This window comes from Leptonotus elevatus, chromosome 12, assembly GCF_054856555.1.
Source record: "Leptonotus elevatus isolate MCC_2025b chromosome 12, RoL_Lele_1.0, whole genome shotgun sequence".
NCBI lineage: Eukaryota > Metazoa > Chordata > Actinopteri > Syngnathiformes > Syngnathidae > Leptonotus > Leptonotus elevatus.
In genome coordinates this window covers 22393730-22417663 of record NC_141250.1, presented here as the reverse complement: position 1 = coordinate 22417663, position 23934 = coordinate 22393730, and the positions used below count along the sequence as shown (strand labels likewise).

General features: G+C 42.3%; 2 protein-coding genes across 10 annotated transcripts in view; one reads left to right on the top strand and one right to left on the bottom strand.

Annotated features, from left to right (window-relative positions):
* Positions 1–2183, top strand: part of col5a2a (collagen, type V, alpha 2a) — a 32098-nt gene extending 29915 nt beyond the window's left edge. Inside the window, exon 54 of the mRNA XM_086090960.1 lies at positions 193–2183. Coding sequence (XP_085947086.1) covers positions 193–339 — 147 coding nt within the window. The 3' untranslated portion in view covers positions 340–2183. The remainder of the gene's footprint in view (positions 1–192) is intronic.
* Positions 2184–3081: 898 nt separating this feature from the next.
* Positions 3082–23934, bottom strand: part of gulp1a (GULP PTB domain containing engulfment adaptor 1a) — a 43781-nt gene continuing 22928 nt past the window's right edge. The window contains exons 1-13 of one of the 9 annotated variants that reach the window (XM_086091919.1): positions 21735–21945; positions 18137–18215; positions 12850–12911; positions 9938–10009; positions 9202–9300; positions 8303–8440; positions 8075–8191; positions 6995–7081; positions 6651–6875; positions 6426–6561; positions 6264–6358; positions 4391–4401; positions 3082–3752 (exon numbers count right to left, since the gene is read on the bottom strand). In XM_086091919.1, the coding sequence (XP_085948045.1) occupies positions 3731–3752; positions 4391–4401; positions 6264–6358; positions 6426–6561; positions 6651–6875; positions 6995–7081; positions 8075–8191; positions 8303–8440; positions 9202–9300; positions 9938–10009; positions 12850–12911; positions 18137–18164 (1092 nt within the window). In that variant the 5' untranslated portion in view covers positions 18165–18215; positions 21735–21945 and the 3' untranslated portion in view covers positions 3082–3730. Of the gene's footprint in view, positions 3753–4390; positions 4402–6263; positions 6359–6425; positions 6562–6650; positions 6876–6994; positions 7082–8074; positions 8192–8302; positions 8441–9201; positions 9301–9937; positions 10010–12849; positions 12912–18136; positions 18216–21522; positions 21709–21730; positions 21978–23934 lie in introns of those variants that run through there. The other 8 variants (XM_086091915.1, XM_086091913.1, XM_086091918.1 and 5 more) reach the window with 8 other exon arrangements.

Here is a 23934-nt window from a genome sequence, read left to right as displayed (position 1 = left end):
TTTCCGCATCGGACCTCCGGGACACCGTCTCCGAGCTGCTGTCATATTCGTTGCATTTAAAAATATATACGGCAAACGGAATTAAAATGCTATTCATTATTTCTATTTACATATACATACATTTGTACTTTTATATATACGTGAAGTTTTTGAAATATTGCCGAGCCTGACATTTTTCTTCTTTTTTTTCAGCAAGCAAACGGCAACTGGGGCAAGACAGTGTTTGAGTACAGGACACAGAAAACTGCCAGACTTCCCATTTTGGATCTTGCCCCTGTGGACATCGGCGGCCCCAATCAAGAGTTTGGCATCGATATTGGGCCAGTGTGCTTCTTATAAAAAATAATAATAATAAAAAAGAAAAGAAAAAGAAAACGTCATGGGGTATATGCACATCCTGAGACTTTTGAACTGACAGCTGACCCCGATCAGCCCCATTTGTACATATGAGTACTGAGGACTTTTCTGGCCCTGCGGCGAGATATTTATTGTGCCTTTCAACTTAGAACACATCCAAAGATTTCAAAGTTCCTCGTAGAATGTTTGGAATTTGACTTAAGAATTGGCCATCTCAATCATTCCCTTTTGTTTTACGATGTCTGTCTTGACTTCCTGCCTCGCGGAGGTCCAACGTTTTCCCTCTAAAACCTAAATGTCCAAATAAAGATTTATAAATTGGAAATGTTGATCTTGTTTATCGCAACGTAGATTTCATACGCCACTGAAAGGAAGGAAATATTTTGCAGTTCCCATGTTTGCTTACAGGACAGCAAATGTTCCAAAACTTAGCCTGTTTCGAGTGGGCCGTCCTGTCTCGTGACATAATGCCAAAACCAATGTGGAGTCAAGTTTTAGTTACCCAGGAGTGGATCGAAGGGGTTGAACACAAAGTGGAGCTCGGAGATGAGGTGAAAAAAGTGACAATAGATTCGTACGTCACCAAAATGGACGCCCCCACTTTGTCCGCAACTTCACGAATGCTAATTTGCAGCCATGCTTACCTTGACATGATAGTGCTTCACACAGTGTAGTCTGGCTGTAGTTCAGAAATGACGGATCTTCACCCAGCATAGCCACAAAGTCAGGGGCGGCGTAACGCAATCAAAATGGCTCACGCAGAGACAGAAAATGAAGCTGACAAAAGATCGACTTGGTTGTTTCGTTTCACACTTGATGGCTTGAATGTTTGATATAAAAGCAATTCAATTTTTGTTATAAGTCCTTCCAACTTACCTTAACTGCTTGTTTTGCTCAACTATGAAATTTTGGATCTTGTTTACCCCCCCCCCAAAAAAAAAACAGAACATTGCCGTATCTCACTGAGCGGCGAACTTTTGCGAGTGTAGCAGAGATTGATTTTTAGGCAGGGTTCGTTCAAGGTCGCAAAGACGTTCACGTTTCCTTGCAACAAGAAAAACCATTACAATTGCTGACGGACGTTTGGTGAATATTTGTGACCTTGAATGAACCCTGACGAGAAATTCCCAAACACTCGCTAACGTTTGCCCCTCAGTGGAATACGGGCAATAAATCTGTTTCCATCACCAATCTCGAAACAAGCTAAGATTTTCAGCTGTGTCCCATTTTTGACCCTATTTTCGGACCACCGCATCCTAAACAGCCCGATTAGCTTCACGTGCGTAAACCGTTGCGACCTTTTTTGTCCCCATTTGAACTCGGTGCTTCCCCGAAACGTTTTCTTTTGTGAGCTACCTCGTCGCCGAGACTGACATCCCTCCGTTACGTATATGACGCAACGTTGCGTCATATACGTTGAACATGTTCTTTCGCATGTGTGGGTGCTGTTCTGTAAAAGTAGCATGACGCTAACTACTAGCTCGTGCGGTGCGGGCAGGGCAGCCTTCGGGGATGCCAATCGAGGACTTTCCATCTCGCCACGGAGATGATGATGAAATATGATGTCAATGTGAGTCATGTGTGGTGCTTTGTCGTTTTGTTTATTCCTAATTTTTGCAATAATGAACAGTAAACAGTAGCACAGATTATTGTTGTTGTTGTTTTTTTAAATGCATGTCAGTTCTCCCTTTTCAGTATCCTGGGTTAATATATTATCTTGAAATCATTTAACTGCTATAGTGAGCGAGGTGGCTGCGAGTGTTCCTATTTGCTTTGTATCTCCTGCTATGCAACAAATTAAACAAAATGCTTGTTAATCCCCAAAACTCTTGTCACGTTAATTTAGGCAAAGCAAGTTTGTTGTTGAAATGTTCATTTTGTCTTTTTGCACACAAATTGACAAGCTGTATTGATATGATATGTATTTAGTACAACAGTATGACGTCTTTGTAACTTGAGCTGTTGAATGTGCCTTTAAACCCTCCCGTTACATTGCGTGTCAAATTGACTCATTTGAATAATGATAATGATAAACATTGCCAAAAATACAGATTTTATATTTGCTGGGTTTATTGAGATTGTTTTTGGTTTCAAACACGCCCCGGGTCAAATTGACCCAGGAAGATTATTGAACGTAACAGGAGGGTTAAATCATTCTATTGTGATCATCTGGTGCTTATTTTGAGTATATTTATTATAGTTTTTTTTTTATTATTATTATTATTTTTTACGTTTGTTGGGCTTGACTGCCTGATAAATCGCAGAGGCGGAGAAGCAGAAAATGAGGACGACACCATTTTTAGCCCACACTGGATGCATTTGAGTTCCATCCTTTGAAATAAACATTGCAACTCATTCACTCTGACTGTTGTTTCAGATGACAAAATGTTTGCGATGTTGATATTGAAGAAGGTAAGAACTTGTTCATTCAGAATTCCTAATATCGCACGTTGCACATTCTTGCAGAAAATATTCAAACCTGCAGGTCATTTTCTTCCGGATTCTCAAGCCGGTCAACCTCGTACCTAATATATATATATATATATATATATATATATATTTTTTTTTTTTTTTTTTTTTTTTTTTTTGAAACAGAAAGAAAATAACGCTAATTCTATCTTTGAAAAAAAATGAAGGACAAAAAGTACATTAACTTAAATTAACTTTTTTTCCCCCCTAGATTTTCAAACGGATCAATTTACCAGCATTCAGACAGACTAAAAGGACTTTTTTCACAGTAACATTTTATTTTAATAAGTGTGACAGTATTAAACAAAGAAAGCAACAGTAAAAATAATGGACATTGTAATGCATATTGACATTCCGTACACGAGGTCCCTCCCCAGTCCAAAAAGTGCCTTTTGGTGCAAGAAGTTAGACAGCAATAAACTAAAGAGCAAATGGATGTGGAATTGTGACCAAAAAAAGAAGAAGAAAAAAAGACATACTACATTTAAACATATGTGCGTTAACAAGTCAAATATGTCGTGTTAACAAGTGACATTTTGCATGTATTTCATCTCCATCTTGTATTGGGCGAACACAAGTTAAAAATGTTGCGTACATACAAAGTTTGTGTACCGTGGGACATCATTAGCTACGTATTTTCAACTCTCACTCACCGTGCAAGCAAATGCAGTCAAAACCATCCCTTCCAGTTAGTACAAAAATATGTCTCTTTCTAGAATGCTTCGGACCTGCAGGTATCCAACTCGAACACAACAAAACGAAAATCTGGTCGGCGACATCCCAACTCGACCCGGGAGCGGATTTTGGCACTTGTACAAAAATCGTATTTCAGAGAAAACATCTTCAGGCGGCAATCAGCAGCGGCCGTCGAGCGGGTCCAGAGCGAAGACGGCGCCCTCTAGTGTTAGTCCCATTTTGAACCCCTCCTGGAATGCACAACGGGTGTCACTGGATTGAAACAATGTTTGCGCTCATGCAAACGAAACAGCACAGAAATGATGTGAGGAGAAAAAAAATGTCTTAATCATGCATTCAAATTAAAGATGTAGTAACATGCCTAAAAAAAATAATCAATCGTCACTATATTAACTATTAAAAAAAAAAAATTAAAACTTTTTCTGCCCCCTTTTGGCACAGCTGGGTCAATTATTAAATAATAATAATAATAATAGATTTATTTACTTTATTGTATTTTCCAAAAATATGTAATTAAAGTTTGACTTATGTATCATATTGTAATTTCTTTGTGGAAAAATACTTTCTCATAAGATGATGACTTTTTCTTGAAAAAAATTACATTAGAATTAGAATTCCCACCACCCATAAAAAAAAAAATCTGAATTATTTATCATAATGTTACAACTTTTCAGATCCTATGGCATATAGTTATCTATAGTAATATATTTCATTGACACTGATAGTATTATGATCCTCCAGTGTAAGGTGTCCCTGGACCCCCAAAAGTTTTCGAACCCTTTCATTAAAGTGCAGCCATCATGCACCGCATTCAAGAAAGTGCAACACATGTCGCGTAGAATGAAGACAGAGAGAGAAAAGTACAAACCATCTTTGCCGCTGCAAGCAGAGAGGACATAGACAAATGTTTACAAGTTGTAAAAGTGTCAAGCGTGAAAAGAATTAAGAGGCAAAGCTTTAAAGAAATGTCAAGAAAGCTTTTCTTTCTTCAACCATCGCCACCTGGTGGTAATAGTCAGCAACTTTCATCTCGGGAAGGAGTGGCCGTTGGCGTGTGTGCCGCTCGGATTGGGCAAGGGCGCGGGCCTATCGGTAGCCGGATGCCATTCCACTTCAGATGTGGTTGGTCAAATATCTTCCCTGACAGCCAATCACCAAGCAGCAATCAACAGCCGGGGCTTTAGAAAAGGCCTCGCGTGCTCATTTTTTTCTGCTTATGTTCAACTGATATCTGCTTGTATGTTTAGGGTCAGGGGATTTCTGTGTTGATGAGCATTTTCGGACCATAAGCATGCAAGAAACACGTTTTGACACTCACAAGACTCATGAACATGTTTCAAGGTCGTATGCCCAAAATAGAACAGGAAGTTCGCTATTTTGGTCGGAGGAAGCCATCTTGGTTGAATTCCAGGCCATGTTCTTTATTTAACCCTAACCCGTTTCTCTCATCGACATGAAATTTGGTGGGCATGTCGAGCATAACAAGACCCACAAAAGGTTTCAAGGACCCATTCCTGAAATGGAACTAGAATAAAGCCATTTTGGTCGCAATCAGCCATCTTGGGTGAATTCCAGGTTTGAGAAAAACAAAAATCAGCCCTGATTACTAGTTTAACGGATTGTCATGAAATTTGGTGGACAAGTAAAGCGTAACAAGACCCATGAAAAAGTCTCAATGACCCATGCCTGAAATTGAACAGGAAGATGGCTACTTTGGTTTGAAGCGGCCATTTTGGGCAGCTTACAGGTGTCGTGCTTGGAAATTTAGAGAAAAAATTTAGCCCCTGAAACCAGTTTCACGGATCAATATGAAATTAGGTTGACGCAGCTATCCTGACAGCAATGCCTGAAATAGAAAGGCAAGTGGGCCATGTTGGTTGGAAGCCATCTTGGGTGAATTCCAGGCCTTGTGCTTTGTTAGAAATTTAGAGAAAAATAAATCAGCTCTGGCCACCGGTTCAACAGTGACATGAAATTTGGTGGGTGTGTCTAGCAGAACAAGACTCAAGGACACATGCCTGAAATTGAACAGGAAGTTGGCCATTTGGTTATGAAGCAGCCATTTTGTGCAAAATCCAGGGCTCACACTTGGACAGACTCTTACAAGGGGATTTTCCCAAACGATCCCCAATCAGAAGCCGATATCCTGGACAGATGGACCACCCAAAATTGCTGATCTCGTTATCTTGAAACCATTTATTATGGGTCGAGTGTGGCATCAACCTTTGAGGTTCATTTCAATGATTTGCCATTAAAATGTGGCGCTTGCTTAATTGCAATTTCCTACCGTTATTAAACATTTTTGTCACTATCACACTGATTTGTAATGTAATGCAAATAACATTTGCTTGTTTGACGAGATGAGTTAAAACGAACTTACTAAAACACAAATTCAGATTTTTTTGAATTTTAAACTCGCATAACCATGAAAAATCGTATAAATAATTGTTTTTATACTTTGTCCTTAACTCCCAACAACTTATATATATATATATATATATATATATATATAAATAAATAAATATATATATATATATAAATATATAAATATATATATATATATATTTATATATATATATATATATAAATATATATATATATATATATATAAATATATATATATAAATATTTTTATTTTTTCTATGTTTTTGTATGCTAGAGCATACAGCGGGTTGCTCACTGCATTCACACCGATACGAAGCAAGGCACCTGGAAAAAAATGATTTGAGATTGCCGCTCACCTGCATTTCATCCAGCTTGGACTGAATATCTGGAGGGAAGTCAGCTGAGCCACAGGTGAAGGGATCGAAAGGCTTCGCACCAAACAGGTCTTTCCCTTCAGACAACACAGCAACATTCAGCAAGTTGCTACAAAAAAAAGCAACTGCCAGCGGGCTGCGAACCTCTGTTTGGCGGCAGCGCGGTTGCAGGTATCGGGCAGCCGTTGCTAGCTTGCGCGGGAACCGGCGCGGCCCCGGGGGAGAAGGGAACCATGTCGAAGATGTCCGTGGACTGCGGTTGCGTGGAGACGCTGCCGGCCTGGCGGGACGCAAAAGCGCACGTTTAGAAATGCCGGGAAGAGAGATGAAGTTGAAAGGCAGCAGAAAAGAAGACGGGGGGAGTTTTACGCGAGGTCGCGGGACGCCGCATCCCTCGGGAGGTTTAGGAGGAAGGGAAGCGGATTTGGCAGGCGGGGGGGTTAGTAGGCCGGTAGACAGGTTGGAGTCCGGCGAGCTCATAGGCGTGAGGGTGACAGACGAGATCTCCAGACGGGAGTTGATGTCGTGACACCAAAAGAGAGAAGAAGGCCTCTGCAGCACGTACGCTTCGTTAGCTTCATTCAGAAACAACGGCTGAGAAGAAAGACGGCAACGCTTGATTAGCGGAGCGCTGAAGAAAGAACGGCGGCGGGCGAGTTGAACATGAATTTGGCATTTCGGGCCCAACCCGGATGACGGCTTTTTGTCCTTACTGGGGGCACGTGTGCGATCGTCAACTGCTGCTCCAGATCTTGGAGCTGCTGCTTTAACTCCGAGTTTTCTGTTTCCAGTTCTTGAATCTGAGGGGAAAAACATGTAAATTAAACGCTGATCAATTGCATTTTAGCGAAGACGGAACTGATGACTGACGCATTTGGCCGGCCTGAAATAACGACGGACTGGCGGGCCGGCAGCTGACAAATGTTTACCGACGCGCCCGCCGCCCACTTTCTGCACGACATGACGTCGTTCAAACATAACGGTATTTAACTCATTCAAACTCCAAAAACTTATAAATAATTGTTTTTATACTTTGTTCTTAACTCCCAACAACTTATATATATATATATATATTATTTTTTTTTTTTATATATATATATATATTTTTTCTATGTTTTTGTATGCTAGAGCATACAGAAGGCTTTTTATTTATTTATTTATTTATTTATTTATTTATTTATTTATTTATTTATTTATTTTTTATTTTTTTTCCTTCTTTTCTTTTCTTTTCTTTCTTCTTCTTTGAGCATACAGAAGGCTTTGATGCAGCTTCTGACCCGGAGAGGTCGCTTAAAGCAATAATAGTTATTACAAAAAATGGTTAGCAGGTGGCAGCAGAGTATAAGAGATCAGCCAGGGCTATCTTTTATCTTTTTGACAGTGTTTTCAACAGGAATGTGAATAATGATGAAACTAATTGTTGCAAAACGGAAACGGATACAAATATACTTTTTTTTCCTGATGAAAGAAGAGAATCTAATCTATCTTTTTGGTAGGGTCCATGTTTTTATAGCAATAAAACTGAATATTCTATGGACCTTTGCAAAATCAATCGAAATCCAGCACAAGAGCCGGGAGCGAGGGGGCTTGCTTCAGTGATAACGACTGCCAGCGAATGAGTTAATGTGCTTGACTTAATCATCATTTATCCACTAATGATTGCTGCGCTGCCAAACGAGCTAACTTCGATGACACGTCGTTAAAGGGCAATTAGTGACGGGTGCACGTCAAAGTCAATTACGCTCATTAATAAACGGCAAACAAGCCGAAAGAAGCACGAGGGGACGACGCACTCTTTTCTGCAGGCTTCCGATCTGCTTCCTGGTTTCCATGTCTTTGCCTCCCGACTCCAGGAACTTCTTGTAGGCCAAATCGAAGGCCTGGCCGATGGTTAGCGTGATCTCCTCTGCCTGCGACGTCACACGATGATATTCAACTCAACGTCACGGTCGAACCCACGTCGACTGGCAATTAGGCAAAAGTAGTAAAAACATCCGCTTGGCAACGGCTTGGCCACTTACACACTTTTCACTGTCAAACACAAAGCACAAGTGTTTGTTGGACTCGCAGTCCTTGCAAATGAACGTGAATATCCGTTTATCCGTTTTGTCATCCGCGCAGAAGGAAATTCTGTGCAACTGACAGTTGTGCTGCACATCCTGGAAAAACAAAAGCACAATATGCCAGAAGTTACCAAAGTGGGTCCGAACACATACCAAGTCTAAGAGTCTGATTCCAACCCCATCCATCCACCTTCAACCCAATTATCGGATATCCCTAAAACATTGATCCGCTCCGACTATTCTGCGGTGTGAAGTGTGTCAATGGAAGAACTCATTGACAAATCCAGGTCCAGAAAAGCCCTGCCACAGCGTGTGGTTATCCATAAATGCTCGAGTGCCGCAGGATGTGCGACACGAGAGCCAGGCCCGCAGGGCAGTCGCAGGGCGTGTGGCACCGGAGCAGGAACGGAAGGCGTCGGTCGGCAAGGCGTGCGCCAAAGGAACAGGGACCGAGGGTTGTGGCAAGACTTGGAAAAAGGCGGCCGGCCACAGCTCGGACTTCTGCTGTCAGAGCAGGGTTTGATAGCGGCCACATGGTTTTGCACCAACGGAGCGTGTTTGACGACGGCCGCAAGTCGTGCGCTGCCGGAGCAGGAACGCGTCGGAGGCACCTTGAAAGCTCAACTGTGGCAGTGTTTTTACTTTCTGGACCTGGATTTGACACCTGCGGTTCTCTGTGCCCCAACGAGTCCAAACATGGTATTCTGATGCATTTAGATTTCATGGAATAAGAATGAACCCGATTAAGCCACTTGTTTTCATCAACCTTCATGTATGAAGTGCGAAGAGTAACAACAAAACAAGACAAGCCTGGAAAGGACAAAAACAAAAACTCAAGTCCACGGCGAAGCACTTACTTTTGTCTTGGAATCGAGAATTTTCACGCCATAAATGGAAATCTGCAGCTCAACTTTGGGGGTTTTCTGTCCCTCTGACTTCTTGATGTGCCTCTGAAACTTCAAAGAGGCGAATTACCTTCGTTAGTTCATCGGCTGCGACGAGCAATTTTCGAAAAAAAAATAAGTGAGCGAACGGGCCGTTGTCGCGGCGCTCGGATCGGCTGGACCGGCTCGGGTCGGATCAGACCTTCCTATTATCCACTAATGGCGATAATGAGATGAAGCGGTGATTGAGAGCATCCTGGCACTTGTGTGTCATCACAGACGTGCGGAAAGAAGACCAAATCGTTTCCGATGTATTCTTCTCCACTGTCAGTAAGATTAGCGCTAAGGTTTTCTGTTTCCATATCAATAATGCAGCACGCAGGCACACCTTCTTGATTTATGGCCTCAACTGTGTATACACTGTACTGTTTTTTTTTTTTTTTAAATCACTCCGGGATTCAAGTCGAGAATTTCAAAACAGTTTTACGGTAGATAAATCACGTATATTTTATCGAGTCACTAAATATCATCCATGCTTGGAAGGTAAAGTGCAAAGGCACCTTGCCAGTGGCTGACGGGATAACATTTATCACCGCCGCCGTCTGCTCTGAGTTTTTAATCTTGATCTTACTGTCGCTTTCACTGTGGACACTTTTTTTTTTTTTTCGTGCTCCTTCACGCGAGAGGCTGATGTCCACCTTTTTTTTACCTTGAGCTTTCTCACTGCATCCTTGACGACCTCCGTTCCTTTTGGGGCCTCCACTTCAGTGTTGCCAAGGAACTGCAAGAGAAAACCGGTCGCATTAAGACCCCACTTATTTATTTATTTATTTATTTATTTTATTTTATTTTTCTTTAAGAGCTCAGTATTGTTCATTCGGAAATGTCATCATCATTGCTCTTTTTTTTTTTTTTTTTTTTTTTTTTAATATATATATATATATATATATATATACATATATATATATATTTTTTTTTATTTTTTTTTTGTGTGTGTGTGTGTGTGTGTGGGTGAGTATGTGTATGTGCGTGCGTGCGTGCGTGCGTGTGTGTATTTGTTAGCTCACCAGAAAACCTATTAGAAAAAAATCTCATACCGTTCACCTAAACCGAACACCAGGAGACCCGAGGGGACCAAAGAAAACCAAGACCCCACTTATGTTGAATGGCAGTTCCTGGTCAAGAAAACCGTACCACGCTGGAGCAATTTGCTACTCGCCCCAACCTGGCTCACAAACAACGCTGAGTTCTTAGACAAACAGTGCAATTACTTCCATGAGGAAAAATGTGTCGTTTGAATATGAAATTTATCTTCTGTGATGCCAAAACCTGGAACATTTCTGACAGACCTCACAAGTCTTAGATCAGGTGGACTGAAGAAAACGGAATCAGGCTTCCCGAAGTTCTGGCTTGTCGCGATGCCTGAACAAGACCAACGTAAACAAAGCAAAGACTCTTCTGCGGCAGCTCCATCGTTCTCCAACAGATGGCGCCACTTAACACTGTGTGTCAGCAATGAGGAGGAGCAGCAGCAGCAAACATTTGAGCTGAGCACATCAGTGAGCTTAACTGGCAGCTTCAGGCGCCATAAACAGCGGTTTAAAGGTTGAGAAAACGGAAAAGGTCTCCAAGTATGACACGGGCGGCTCGAGCAGACGTCGATCGCTCGCCTCTCTGCCTCAAACCCGTGTGAATCATTCCCAGGTTGAGTTGAGTTTGCTGCTTGGCTCGCCAACTAATGATCCCGCACTCATGCGGCATGAAGCCATCGTCTATATGTGGATTCTTCTCTTGCATGCCCTATTTAACCCTATAAAAGACGCCTCCGCGTCCGAGCCACTCGGCGAATGACTTATTTATTACTCGGAAAGTAATTCCCCGTTCCTGCCCGACGGTTCCAGGCCGTAGTATAAAAGCTAATCGGATTTCTGAAGTCTAACAGCAATAAAAACAAGATCCGTCCTAAAATGTCCATCTAATTAAACCGGCCATGCTGTAAACGGGCAGCGGGAAAATTCCGTTCCGTCTTCAATTCCGCTTATCCGGGGTCGGGTCGCGGGGGCAGCAGCTTTAGCAGGGAAGCCCAGACTTCCCTCTCCCCAGCCACTTCAGCCAGCTCCTCCGACGGGATCCCAAGGCATTCCCAGGCCAGCCGTGAGACGTAGTCTCTCCAGCGTGTCCTGGCTCGTCCCCGGGGCCTCCCGCCGGTAGGACATGCCCGGAACACCTCCCCCAGGGAGGCGCCCAGGAGGCATCCGAACCAGATGCCCCAGCCACCTCAACTGCAGCGGGAAAATGTTTCTGCAAAGACTGTTTATCTGCGCAAACGACACTTGGCGTAAGACAAACATTTCATGTCAGGACGTAAACTCTCAGCGCTGCGATGACAAATAGATTTCCGTGCACAAACTGACAAAAGCTGAAAATAGAAAAGAAGAAGCGATGACTCTTGACCGGCGCCTTCTCTCGGCGACTGGGGCCGTCGTTTCAGGGGGCAAAACCGAGACGAGAGGCTCGTCCATCACTGACTCATCCGGCAGAAAAACAAAACCCGGCCCTGCCTCGGAACGGTCGAGGCTTACGGCTCGCCATTGACTGCTACGAACGCACAAACGAGGCAAAAAGATGCAGAGGAAGCGCACGCATTTACACCTCGTGATGGTCCATTCAAAGTAGCGATCCACTAAAATGTCTCCGTGCCGTTTGCGCTTCTTAATTGAAAGCTTTTGACGACCCAATTTGGTCCGTTTCAGAATCCTGTGAGAAACGGCGCTTGAAGCAGGACTGACGTTTTGCTACCAAAGCGGACTCGTTTCATCTTAAGTACAAATGTGATTGCAAAAGTAACAATTCGGTGACTGGAAATGATTTATGTATATTAGAGTGACCTACACTAACTAAATGTTATGGTTTGTGATCAAAGAAAATTTATTGATTAAAGTATAATTACAAACTTTGTTTATACTGAATCCGAAAATTCCACTTGATATAAAGCAATAAAATGTAACAAACTTACAGCAATTTAATTAATTAGCTTATTCCAACGTAGAAAGTGTACTGGGATTTTTATTTTATTTTGGCACAATAAATGTTTTTGATTTGAAAATGATGCTTACAACAGAATCAATCAAGAAAATACATTAATAAATAATTAAAATAATAAATTGAGATGTATCAAAATTGCAGCAATTTTTAGTTACTTTATTCCAAAGTAAACATTTACTTGGCTGTCACCGATTATTATAATTTTTTGCTTTGGCAAAATAAATGTTTTTGAGTTGTATTCAAATGGAAAATGCTTTCAACCAAAATTATGAATCGAATCGGAGAAAAGCTGATCAATTCAGCTGTGACAAAATTGAGTGTATTTGATTTATTTTGAGTTGGAAATGATGTTTTCATCAAAATCCTGACTTGTATATAAGACACCTGGGAAATATTCCGAATTGTGTAGGGGGAAAAAAAATTCAAATGTTTCTTTTTAAAAGACGTTTCCTGGGCACGTTCCTCAAATATGGCGCTCTTGCTGCAGGAACCAACTTCTTGTTCGTTAGTTCATAACCGTGTAGCTTTAAAAGTGCCGTAAAAATGAAAACAAGGAAGGCGGTGGGTGAACCATACCTTGGCGTTGTAGGCAATGTAATGCTTGGCCAGCGCTTCGGGCGTGTGCATCCATGATTTGTCTGAACACAAAAAAAAACACACATTGTTGACATGAATACGCGTTGAGTTGAGGTTAAAGCGGAGCACGTGGAAAACGGTGAAGTCAACCTCTTTCAAATTTCCAATCGCAAACCCTTCCGATTGTGGTCAACGCCGACTTTGGGTGATCGGCAGACTCTGTGATGTGATGTGAAACGGAACAACAGCCAATCAGGTCGTGACCTAAAGCTTACTATGTTGCACTTAAAAAAAAAAATACTTCAAGCTTGCCAGCAGCAGGTTTGAAGTGGAAAATGTTGTAAATAACAGGTTTGAGTGGACGTCTGGAGAATGTTTCCTTTTTTTTTTTTTTTTTTTTTCTCTAAGAGCTCAGCATTGTTCATTCGGAAATGTCATCATCATTGCTCTTTTTTTTTTTTTTTTTTTTTTTTTTTTTTTTTATATATATATATATATATTTTTTTTTTTTTTGTGTGTGTGTGTGGGTGAGTATGTGTATGTGCGTGCGTGCGTGCGTGCGTGCGTGCGTGCGTGTATTTGTTAGCTCACCAGAAAACCTATTAGAAAAAATCTCATACCGTTCACCTAAACCGAACACCAGGAGACCCGAGGAAGGACCAAAGAAAACCAAGGAAGGTGAAATCCAGCACCGACCAGACACCCCCCACCAGAACTCCTCCCCAGCCCAAGAAACATCCAGACCCCAACAAATCCAAAAAACATCAAATACTGGAGAATGTTTCCTGATGTCGTGCATCGCTCTAGGTTTGCTACTTCAGCACATTTCCCGTTGCAAGCAAACCGTTTTGAGATATAACCAATCATTATTAGTCATTTTGCAGCACAAACGTAGCCGTTAATCAGCAAGCGATAAGAGCTCCTTTATTTTCCAATTCATCCATTAGCAGCTTATCAGTGTTTACAAGCGCTCGACTCCCGCGCGGCGCTCGCTGAACTTGTTGCGAGCACTTACAAGGTGAAAACAAATCAACTGTCCCGCCCACCGCTAACAATGCGCGCTGGCAGTCAGATTGATCTTAATTTAGTGTTCGTTCGCAGATCCTTATTTGTCGTTAGTCTGAGCGATGACCTTTGACTTAGTAATGATGAAAAAAAAAAAAATTTAAATAAAAAAAAATAATGATGAAAAAGCTCGCGGGTGAGACGGCGTGAGAGAGGACATCAAAGACGGGAGCAAACAGCGGACTCGGAAACCGTCGCGGACGTTGCGATCGTTGAAGGTTGTTCAATGTCGATGGCAACTGCTTATTTCGCAGCCCTTCTGCTTCCTAAAAAAAAAAACAGTTATGGAGTCTGACAGTGTGAGATTTAAAAGTCCTCAATCGATTTTCCCTCCAACCTGTAATAGGGTACGACGTTAATGGTGACCCGGGGCCACCAAAATGACCACCTGAAGTTCCCAACAGGTTCACTGCTACAAATTTAACAAAAGTGGGCGCAACAATTAATTTGGAACGTCCGTCATTCGGCAATCGTCAACAACTCCATCAATATTTCAAGCCGAACCGTCAATCCGTTATTTGTCAATTGCGCAGATAAACAAGCGTCCGTCAATGTTTCCAACGTTTGAGGTGGCCGTCCATCATTGACGGATTGACGAATTTATTGACGGATGGACGATTACATTGATGGACAAAAAACAACTTCCGTCAATGCTTAGTACGTCAATTTTTTGGACGTTTTCCGTCAATTGCCAACAAAATGGGCGTCTGTCACTGACGAATTGACGGACCTTCTGTCAATATTGACAGGAATGCCCACCTCTGAAATTTAATAAATAAATGTGATGAAATCAAAAGGTGTTTGCATTTTTTCATGATCTAATATGCAATATTTTTTAGTTGTATCCACTTCAATCAGTGGTTCTTAACCTTGTTGGAGGTACCGAACCCCACCGGTTTCCTTTGTTCAAATTTATATTTTGTACCGGGTATACTGGTGAGCAAAATATTGCCCGTCCCCATCGTTGTAAATCATGCAGTTCGAATGCTGACTCAACTCCACTCTTATAAAACAACCACCGATGTTTTCAAAGGAAACCAATGAAAACAGCAGAGGCCTCAGAATTGAACCCTGTTGAACACCAGATGTTCCGTTGTGAATTCATATTGCACATATTCGTCCTGCCACTTTATTTCTTTAAAAAAATATATATTTAAAAAAATATATATTTAAAAAAATATATATTTAAAAAAATTATGTATGAAGGGATTACAATAATATAGAAATCACACGAGGTGCCATCACAACAGCCACAAGTCGACTACTGCAGCGCAATGATGGCCAAGTGGGACGTATCATCACGACTCATTTGAGTCAGGTGTGTGTCTCGACCTCTGCCGAACCCCTAAGACTGATCCAACAAAAAACCCTGGGGTTCCATCGAACCCAGATTAAGAAGCACTGTTATTTGTATCTTCGTATTATATATTGGAAGTAAATGCAAACTCAATCTCCTGACGCGCAGCAGAACGGCTGCGGCACAAAAGGGCAAAACGGGATCCACCCTATGCAAGACTAAGCACCGTAAAAAACGTAAAAAAAACGCAAATGGCCACAATGGGATTTCAACGTGTTTTTTTCCTGTTGACTTCAATGGTAGGTAAAGCCCAAGTATTGTGTAGCAATCGTGAGAAGAGGACAGCAGAGACAAACAAAGGAGATGTAATACATCCATGGGACCGTCTCCTCCACTAATCTGCTTTTATCTTCGACATTATTCCATTCCGAGTCCGGTTTGGACTGTTTTCCGTTTGCTTTAATTTGCTGTTTGAATTGTTTTCCTGCGCGCGGACCTTTTTGTTTACGTCGTCTGATTCTTGGTTGTCTCGTCTTTTTCTTTTTCTTTTTCTTCCCAAGCCGGCTGGACTCCCTGCGCGCCCTCGCAATCGGCCGCCTGAATTATCTCATGTCCTTTAATGATGCCTTTTGTCGAGGTCAGCCTTGCCCTTGTCTAATATTGTGCAGTCACTTTTATCTTTCAGTCTTGGTAACGAATGCTTGAGGGAACTAATTGTCGTCTCGGAAGCTCTTGTCGAGGCTGCTTCGGTCAGTTGGACATTTTTTTCAGGGACGTTTACTTGCTTACTAGTTCACTACATGTTTGTAATTATAACAAAAAACAAAGTTGTTCTAGACTTCACCTCACATAAATATGTGTTTTTAAGGGATGTTTTTTTTTCTTTTCTTTTTCTATTTGACATACGAGTAGTTTTGAAGACAGATAACACTTTGTCAACATTCCAAAGCGCGCACTGTACCGTAATACTTTCTTTAGTTGACGCAAGCTCAGATTAGTTGACTGCATTCCAAATAATAATAATTAACAACGGAGTTTGATGGATATAAATGAGACAGTACTTTGTATGATGTCTCTTTTATTTATTTATTTATTTTTATTTTTTTATTTTTTTGTTTGTTTGTTTTTCTTTCTTTTTTCCTTCTTTTTTTTTTTCTTCTTTCTCTTTTTCTTCTTTCTAAGAGCTCAGTATTGTTCATTCGGAAATGTCATCATCATTGCTCTTTTATTATAATTTTTTTTATTATTATTTTTTTTATATATATATATTTATTTATTTTTTTTGTGCGTGCGTGCGTGCGTGCGTGCGTGTATTTGTTAGCTCACCAGAAAACCTATTAGAAAAAATCTCATACCGTTCACCTAAACCGAACACCGCCGTCAGGAGACCCGAGGAAGGACCAAAGAAAACCAAGGAAGGTGAAATCCAGCACCGACCAGACACCCCCCACCAGAACTCCTCCCCAGCCCAAGAAACATCCAGACCCCAACAAATCCAAAAAACATAAAATCAGGGAGGCCTCAAGAGACCAAAGGAGAGACCGAGAAAAGGAAGGAAGGACAGACGAAGCCGCGTGAGATCCGCAGACACCAGCAAGCTCAGATTAGTTGACTGCATTCCAAATAATAATAACCAACAAACGGAGTCTGATGGATATAAATGAGACAGTACTTTGTATGATGTCTCTTTTAATTAACCAAAATCTTAAATTTTTCTCTTTAATTAGATTTTAATTTGTAAGTTTAAGTCTTGATGGATGTTTAATAAACCAAAAGACAAACATTGTACAGTATGTTTGCACTGACAAGGTTTGGACAGGTCCAAAATGTTACTCATCCACACTGATGATAACTTGCAAAGTCATTACGGAGAAGACGCGGGGGGGATGTGGGGGGGGGGGGGGGGGGTCGTGAATTATGCCACCCCAAACATCATTATAAGCCTTGTGGGCCACCTGGGCCCTGTACAATTTCTACAACGCTCTCCAAAAAAATGCTCCTGCCCTGATGAGTTACAGCTGAAGAGCGAGCGAAATGCAGGACAGATGGCGGCAAACGCATCAAGCTGTTTTCCCACAAAATGGAGCCCCAAATTTGCTTTGGTCTGCCCTTGGGCACGGTCACCTCAAAAACTCAACATTCCTGTTAAGTTACTCGTCAGCGTTGGTCGGGGTGGGGTCGGGGTGGGGGGGGGGGGGGCTTTGCTGGGGGGGGCGGTGGTGGGGGTTGCGGGGTGTCTGGGGGATTGGGGATGTGGGGGCGGCTGGGGCTGGGTTGGGGTGGGTGGCGGGGGTGGATGGGGGGCGGGGGGTCGTGGGGGGTGCGGGGGTTGGGGGCCGGTGGGGTGCCTGGTGGGCCTGCAGTGCCCCGTCCTGCCGCGTTGGGTCGGGGGCGCGGGCCGTGTTGGGGCGGGCGGCGCTCCTGCTCCTGGGTTTGCTCTCCGGCCGGTGGCCCTGAACGGTATGAGATTTTTTCTAATAGGTTTTCTGGTGAGCTAACAAATACACGCACGCACGCACGCACGCACGCACATACACATACTCACCCACACACACACACACACAAAAAAAATAAAAATAAAAAATAATAATAAATAAATAAAAATAAAAGAGCAATGATGATGACATTTCCGAATGAACAATACTGAGCTCTTAAGAGAAAAAAAAAAAAAAAAAAAAAAGTTACTCGTCATCATCAGATTGGATGTTCGTCTCTTCAGTGCCCGGTTTTGTTTTCCTAGCATTAAAACCGTTTTATGTTGCGTCATCATTTCATCGGTCCGGACTCAATTCGTTAAGTCGCGCTATTTAAGCAAAATGCATCAATTTGTTTGGAAGAGTTTAAACAAAGCACACGCATTGTTTCTCCTCATTCCTGTCCAGATGAGTTTGCGCAGTTGAAACTTAACGGTCCGTGTCTGCTTACCTTTTTTCCTGTTGAAGGCACGATTCATGGTGGAAAATGAGTCGCCGCTGTTGCTCCCGAACGTCTCCAGATATTTCAGCTGGGTAAGCAGAGGAAAGAAACACATTCAAGGCAAACTTAACAGTCGTGTGAAAAGAGCAAAAACAAGTTTGTCAGCGTTCCAATCTTGCAACAGTGCAATTATAGACGTTTTCCTCAGAGGAACTTTGGCATTTACAACGAGACTGCCTCATATTTCACATCATCATTTTCAAAAAGGAGAGTTTTTTTTTTTTTTTTTTTCTTGTAGTCATAGCATTTTATTGCAAAGAGAAATGCTAGCCTGGAAAATAAGTCAGCTGACGCTGACGAGGCTGCACAAAGGAATTGTTTATTGTGTTGTTGTTTTTATATGCGCTTGTAAGAATGGACGTGTTTTCGTGATTGTGAACGCAAACCCCGACAACTCACAAAATGAATTCCCGCGCTAATGATCCAGTCCAGTACCAGGAACCTAAACCAAGGCAATGGAGCTCTAGCGTTGTAATAAAAACGTATCATCGACGTTACACAAACATACAACTCTTTACAGCTACTGCAAAAATAATCATAAATACTATTTATTATTATTATTATATGCAGACTATTCAAGCGACCTCTTCATGTCAGAAGCTGCATCAAAGCATTATGTATGCTCTAAAAAAAAAAACGACATAAATAAGTTTTTGGACATGCAGGACAAAGTATTAGAAAACATGTTTCTACGTTTTTGGGTTTGAATCGGCGAACTATTGCAAATCTCGTCCATCCGTGTGGAAATGAAGATGCGAACCCGCTTTCTTTTTTTTTCTTTTCTTTTTTTTTCTTTTTCTTTTTTTTCTTTTTTTCTCTTTCTTTTTCTTATAAGAGCTCAGTATTGTTCATTCGGAAATGTCATCATTGCTCTTTTTTTTTCTTTTTTTTTTTTTAAATATATATATATATATTTTTTTTCTTTCTTTTTTCCAGGCAGCGGATCTTGCTCATCGTTATGCTGCCGTCTTTTCTCACCCCGTCTTGTGCTATTTGCTCCTTGTTCTGTCCGACTTGCATTTGAATGCATCTCAGGAGGCCATCGCAATACCAAGTGCAATTGAGGAGTTGATCAAATTCTCAACTCTGTTCTGCCGTGACACCCGCATCCGCCATAACCGCAAGCTGCCAAAGAGCGTCCCTTAAAACCAATATATTGACATCAATAAAAGACGGATAACAAGATGCAGCGACAACGCGGCCCCAATCACGACGGCGGCGCGTTAAACAAGCTCCTGGAACGACACAACGACGGGAAAGCGACGACGGGAAAGCGACGCGCTTCTCCTGACAGCCGGCCGTGATGTCGCTCGGCACGATTGGCGGCCGTCAGTGTTTGCTTTGCTTTAATAGCATCCTGTCGGCCGCAGCCTTCTCAGGAGGCCCCCAACGCGTCCGCGGGGACGCACGCTCGCGGGGTTCGACACCGCGCTGACAACTTTCTAGACTTTCTCACTCTCTGTTTACCAACCGCAGCAAAGTTCCAGCTTCAGCTCGCTTCTTTCTCCGCCAGGCTCAATTATGGAAACACAGATTGGACCTTTTTTGTAACATTTGGGTCAATAAAAACACAATCTATTTTTAAACAAAATATAGAACATTTGGTACAGAAAAAAATGTATATTAAAAATGTTAACATTCTTCTATTTTTTTAATTCTTCTTAGTAATCTGAAAAGTGTCCCATCACTGGTGAGCTATTTTTTTTATAACAGACCTGTTAAAGAACAAGAGACTCGAATCTTTCTTTTGGTAGGTTCCATCTTCTTATAGCAATAGAACCCAATATTCTGCGAGCCTTGCAAAATCTGTCCAAATCCATTAAAACAGCCGGATGCGAAGGGGATTGCTTCAGTGAAAATGGCTGCGAGTCATTGAGTTAGTCAACTCTGCAAGTAGCCAATCAATATTGCGCCCTGCTTAAACATAACCTCAAAAAAAAAAAGAGTAGCTTGTTAGCGGTGACCTCCAGTAAAATCTGGACTTTTTTTAAATGATGGTAAACTGTCAAAACCAGTAATCAGCCCATTTCCCAGTTACAAAGCAACATTTACAAAGAATTTAAGACATTTAAAAGTAGAATAAAGAAATAAAAAATGCTAAAAGAACATGAAGCACCAGAAAAGGTGGGGGGTGACTAATTATAGGAATGCTCTAAAAGACCTTAGGGGGAAAATGAACCTGGATTTAAAAGCATTTGCACTTCAGTTCTGCTGGTAGCTTAAATGCTAAGCATACAATTCGTAGCTTGGGAGAATAACAAAAACGATTTTGCAATGCATTTCTTGGCTAAAAATATTGATTCGTTGATGCATCTTAAGACTCCTCCTCACCAATTCAATAATAATTCAACAAACGATACGCATGGTGGATTCCGTTTGCGTTCGTCGGTAATGTTTGTTTGCCTCTTCCACTAACAAAGCGCATAATCCGATTCTAAATGCGAGATATGAGCTGCCTTTTTGTTGTTGTTGTTTTTCCAAACCGCTCGCTCGCTATTCCCACCGAGGCGGCCCTCAAATGGCTCACGACTTGAAGTCACAAGAAAAGGTGGAAAATAATGTACATGAAATAAGCGTCGCTTGAACACAATAGTTGATTGTGTCGATCTTAATGCAATCGAGAGAAGCCATTTTTTTTTTCTTTTTTTTTTTTTTCTTTTTTTTTAAGAGAGAAGACATATTAGCAGCTACGTGAAAGAGTCGCCCAGGAGTAATCCAAGTAGTGCTTTTGTTTACATTTTTTGTAGGTATTCATTTGTTATGTTACTCTTATATAGCCGTTTTTGCTGACACGCAAAAATAAAGAGATCATTTTGAGAGAGAGAAAATGACCAAACCGTAACGCAAACGTATCGTGACTTACCGCACCCACGACCAAACTACGCTGGACCCATGACATCTGCATGAAATCCAAACTACAACAAATAATGAGCCACTTTCACCCTCCAAACTCGACGAGTCAAAATTGACTGCATCCAACAATTCAACTCCAGTGACTCAAACATTTGGAATTTAGCTCCGGGCCCGAATGTTATTGGCAAAAAAAAGTGACGCCCATTTTGACTTGCGTAACGTCCTCTCCACAACAAGCCCGATACGTACGAATCATTCCGGGTAACGAGGCTGCCTCGAGACGGCTAATTAAGAACAACGCACACAAACACAGGTTGGCGGCCAGAGAAGAAGAAGAAGAAGAAGCGGCGGCGGCGGCTCAAAACGCAGCAGACGTTCGAAGCATCAACAGTGAGGTCGTGAGGTCGTGAGGTCGTGACATCATTCCAAGTGAAGGAAAATCAACAAAGATGCTTTTTTGTTTTCTTTTGCTCTGCACTCACCGGAGCGAAGGAACGCGGCTGAACAAGAGAAGTAGAACGTGACTCTCGAGCGAAAAACGTCTCCAACAAATGGAAACTCTTTCCAAACGGTGGCACAAAGTCAGAGACGGCACCTGAGACGCATTTCTCGGCTTTCGGGAAGATGAAGTTCCTCGACGGAGAGCGACGCGTTGTTGGCAAAAAGCACGCAAACAAGAAGCAAACTTACGTGCCTTGAAATGTGGCTGGAAGAGCGCAAAAGGAAGTGCTCCTAATGGATTCCAGCTGTTGGCCAGATGTTGGTCCACCGAGGACTGCAGCCTGGAGAGACCACGGCCGGGCTTTGCAAAGTCAACAAGAAAACGTTTTTGGCCAGACACGCGATACTTCGCCTTCCACTTGCTCCGCCCACTGTTGGTCCAGAATTCTTTTGGAGTTTCCGCAATGTGCGAAAATGAGAAGACCCCCTTTCACGTTTCCGCTGCAGACGTGACCTATAAAAGCCAACATGCCAAAGGTTGCAGTCTGACCTTTTTTTTTTTTTTCTCTCGACATCGCACGCCGTGGCAGCGGCCTTTGAAAGAGAAACGCCACCTTAAAAAAAAAAAAAGAAAGAAAAAAAAAAAGAATGAGAAACGCCAGCCACCAAAAACATTTTCTAGTGAAAATCACGTTAAATCGCCTCGTTTTTAGTCTATTGTTACAACTATGACGATTTTATGACATGGCCTCTATTTTGACAAAAAAAAATGGAAACAACAAGGACTCAAACGAGGGAGACCGGGGCGAGTTGTCACATTGCAATTTTCTTCTCCACCAGAGGGCGCAACAAAAAAGTGGAATACTAGTTGTCTTCGTATAAACGGGGTTGTGTACTTGTCTGAGAAGAAAGTAGCACATTATGAGCTGACATGAGTTCCAGTTATGCAGTTTTGCACAACCCAAAGTAAAAACGTTCAACTTCATATATTTTGCAACAGGCCTCTTAATGATGACACGGGTGACTTGAGCTCGGCCGTTGTGTCGCCGTGACCTGTCCTGGTTTCTCGTCTTCCTAACCAGCTGCACTACGGTGCACTTATCCAGTTGAAACCATTTCGGACCATCAGGTTACACATTTTCATAAGGGTTCCGGCTGAGGTCTTCAAATCAACAATAAAAGCAACTCGAAGCAAATGTAAGGTTGCTAAAATTGTGGCGATGTAATGCATCGTCTTATTGCTTACAGGAAGTAGACTCGATCTCGGGCCGACTTCAAGTAGGTCTAAGTTGTGGCACAGGTGGCGTTAACGCAATTTTGGCAGACAGATTCTGCGATTCGCTGATGTGTGGTGGATGCCAATCCTATTTCACATATAAATATATGACTGGCAAGCATCGAACCCTTTGAATCATTATCAAACTCAGTTGTCCTGCATGGACTCCAGCGAGCGAGTCTGTTGAGGTCCAGCCATGTCGATTTTGTGCCGAATTCAAAAGGAATGAAAGGAGCTGTTTCGATTGGCCGTTGAAGCAAGTCGGTCATGTTCACTCCCACAACGGCGGCTATTTCTAACTGTGACCGTCTCCAAAAATACCAAAGACAAAAACTAGGGCCCTGTGAGATAAAACTGCCACACAATTAGCAACTCGTTAACAACGCAGTTGGGCACACTTCTTGTGCGTGTCCATCGAAGCTCAGCCGCTTCGTCCGGGTTTTGGGTGCGGCTGTGTTTTTGTTGGCGCGCATCTGCGCATGAGAGAGCATTTCGAACCTGCGAGTATGTGGATGTGACCTTCACACTTTCTTTTGCTTGCTTTTCTTTATTCTTGTCTGTATTATTCCAAATTTGTAATGTGTATGCGCAGGTGTGGCCGGCCAAGCAAATGGGCGAGTTCCTTCCCCACACGGTCAAAAGCGCAACTCATGGAAAAGTGGAAAAATATTTGGAATAAAATCATAAAGTCATTTAGAGCATTTGTAGGGCTGCACGGATTTTCAGTATGTTTTTTACATTACTAGAGATTTGATGTATGAGTTTAAGTTTTTGTCTTGACTTCTTAAAGTGAATTCAAAGATTCCATCCATCCATTTTCTGTACCGCTTGTCCTCACAAGGGTCGCGGGGGTTGCTGGAGCCTATCCCAGCTGGCTTCGGGCAGTAGGCGGGGCACACCCTGAACTGGTTGCCAGCCAATCGCAGGGCACGCAGAGACGAACAACCATACTCACAATCGCACCTATGGACAATTTGGAGTGTCCAATTCACCTGCCATGCATGTTTTTGGAATGTGGGAGGAAACCGGAGTACCCGGAGAAAAGCCACGCAGGCACGGGGAGAACATGCAAACTCCACCCAGGAAGGCCGAAGCCCGGACTTGATCTCACAACCTTTGCGCTGGGAGGCGGACGTGCTAACCAGTCAGCCACCGTGCCGCCGAATTCAAAGATTTG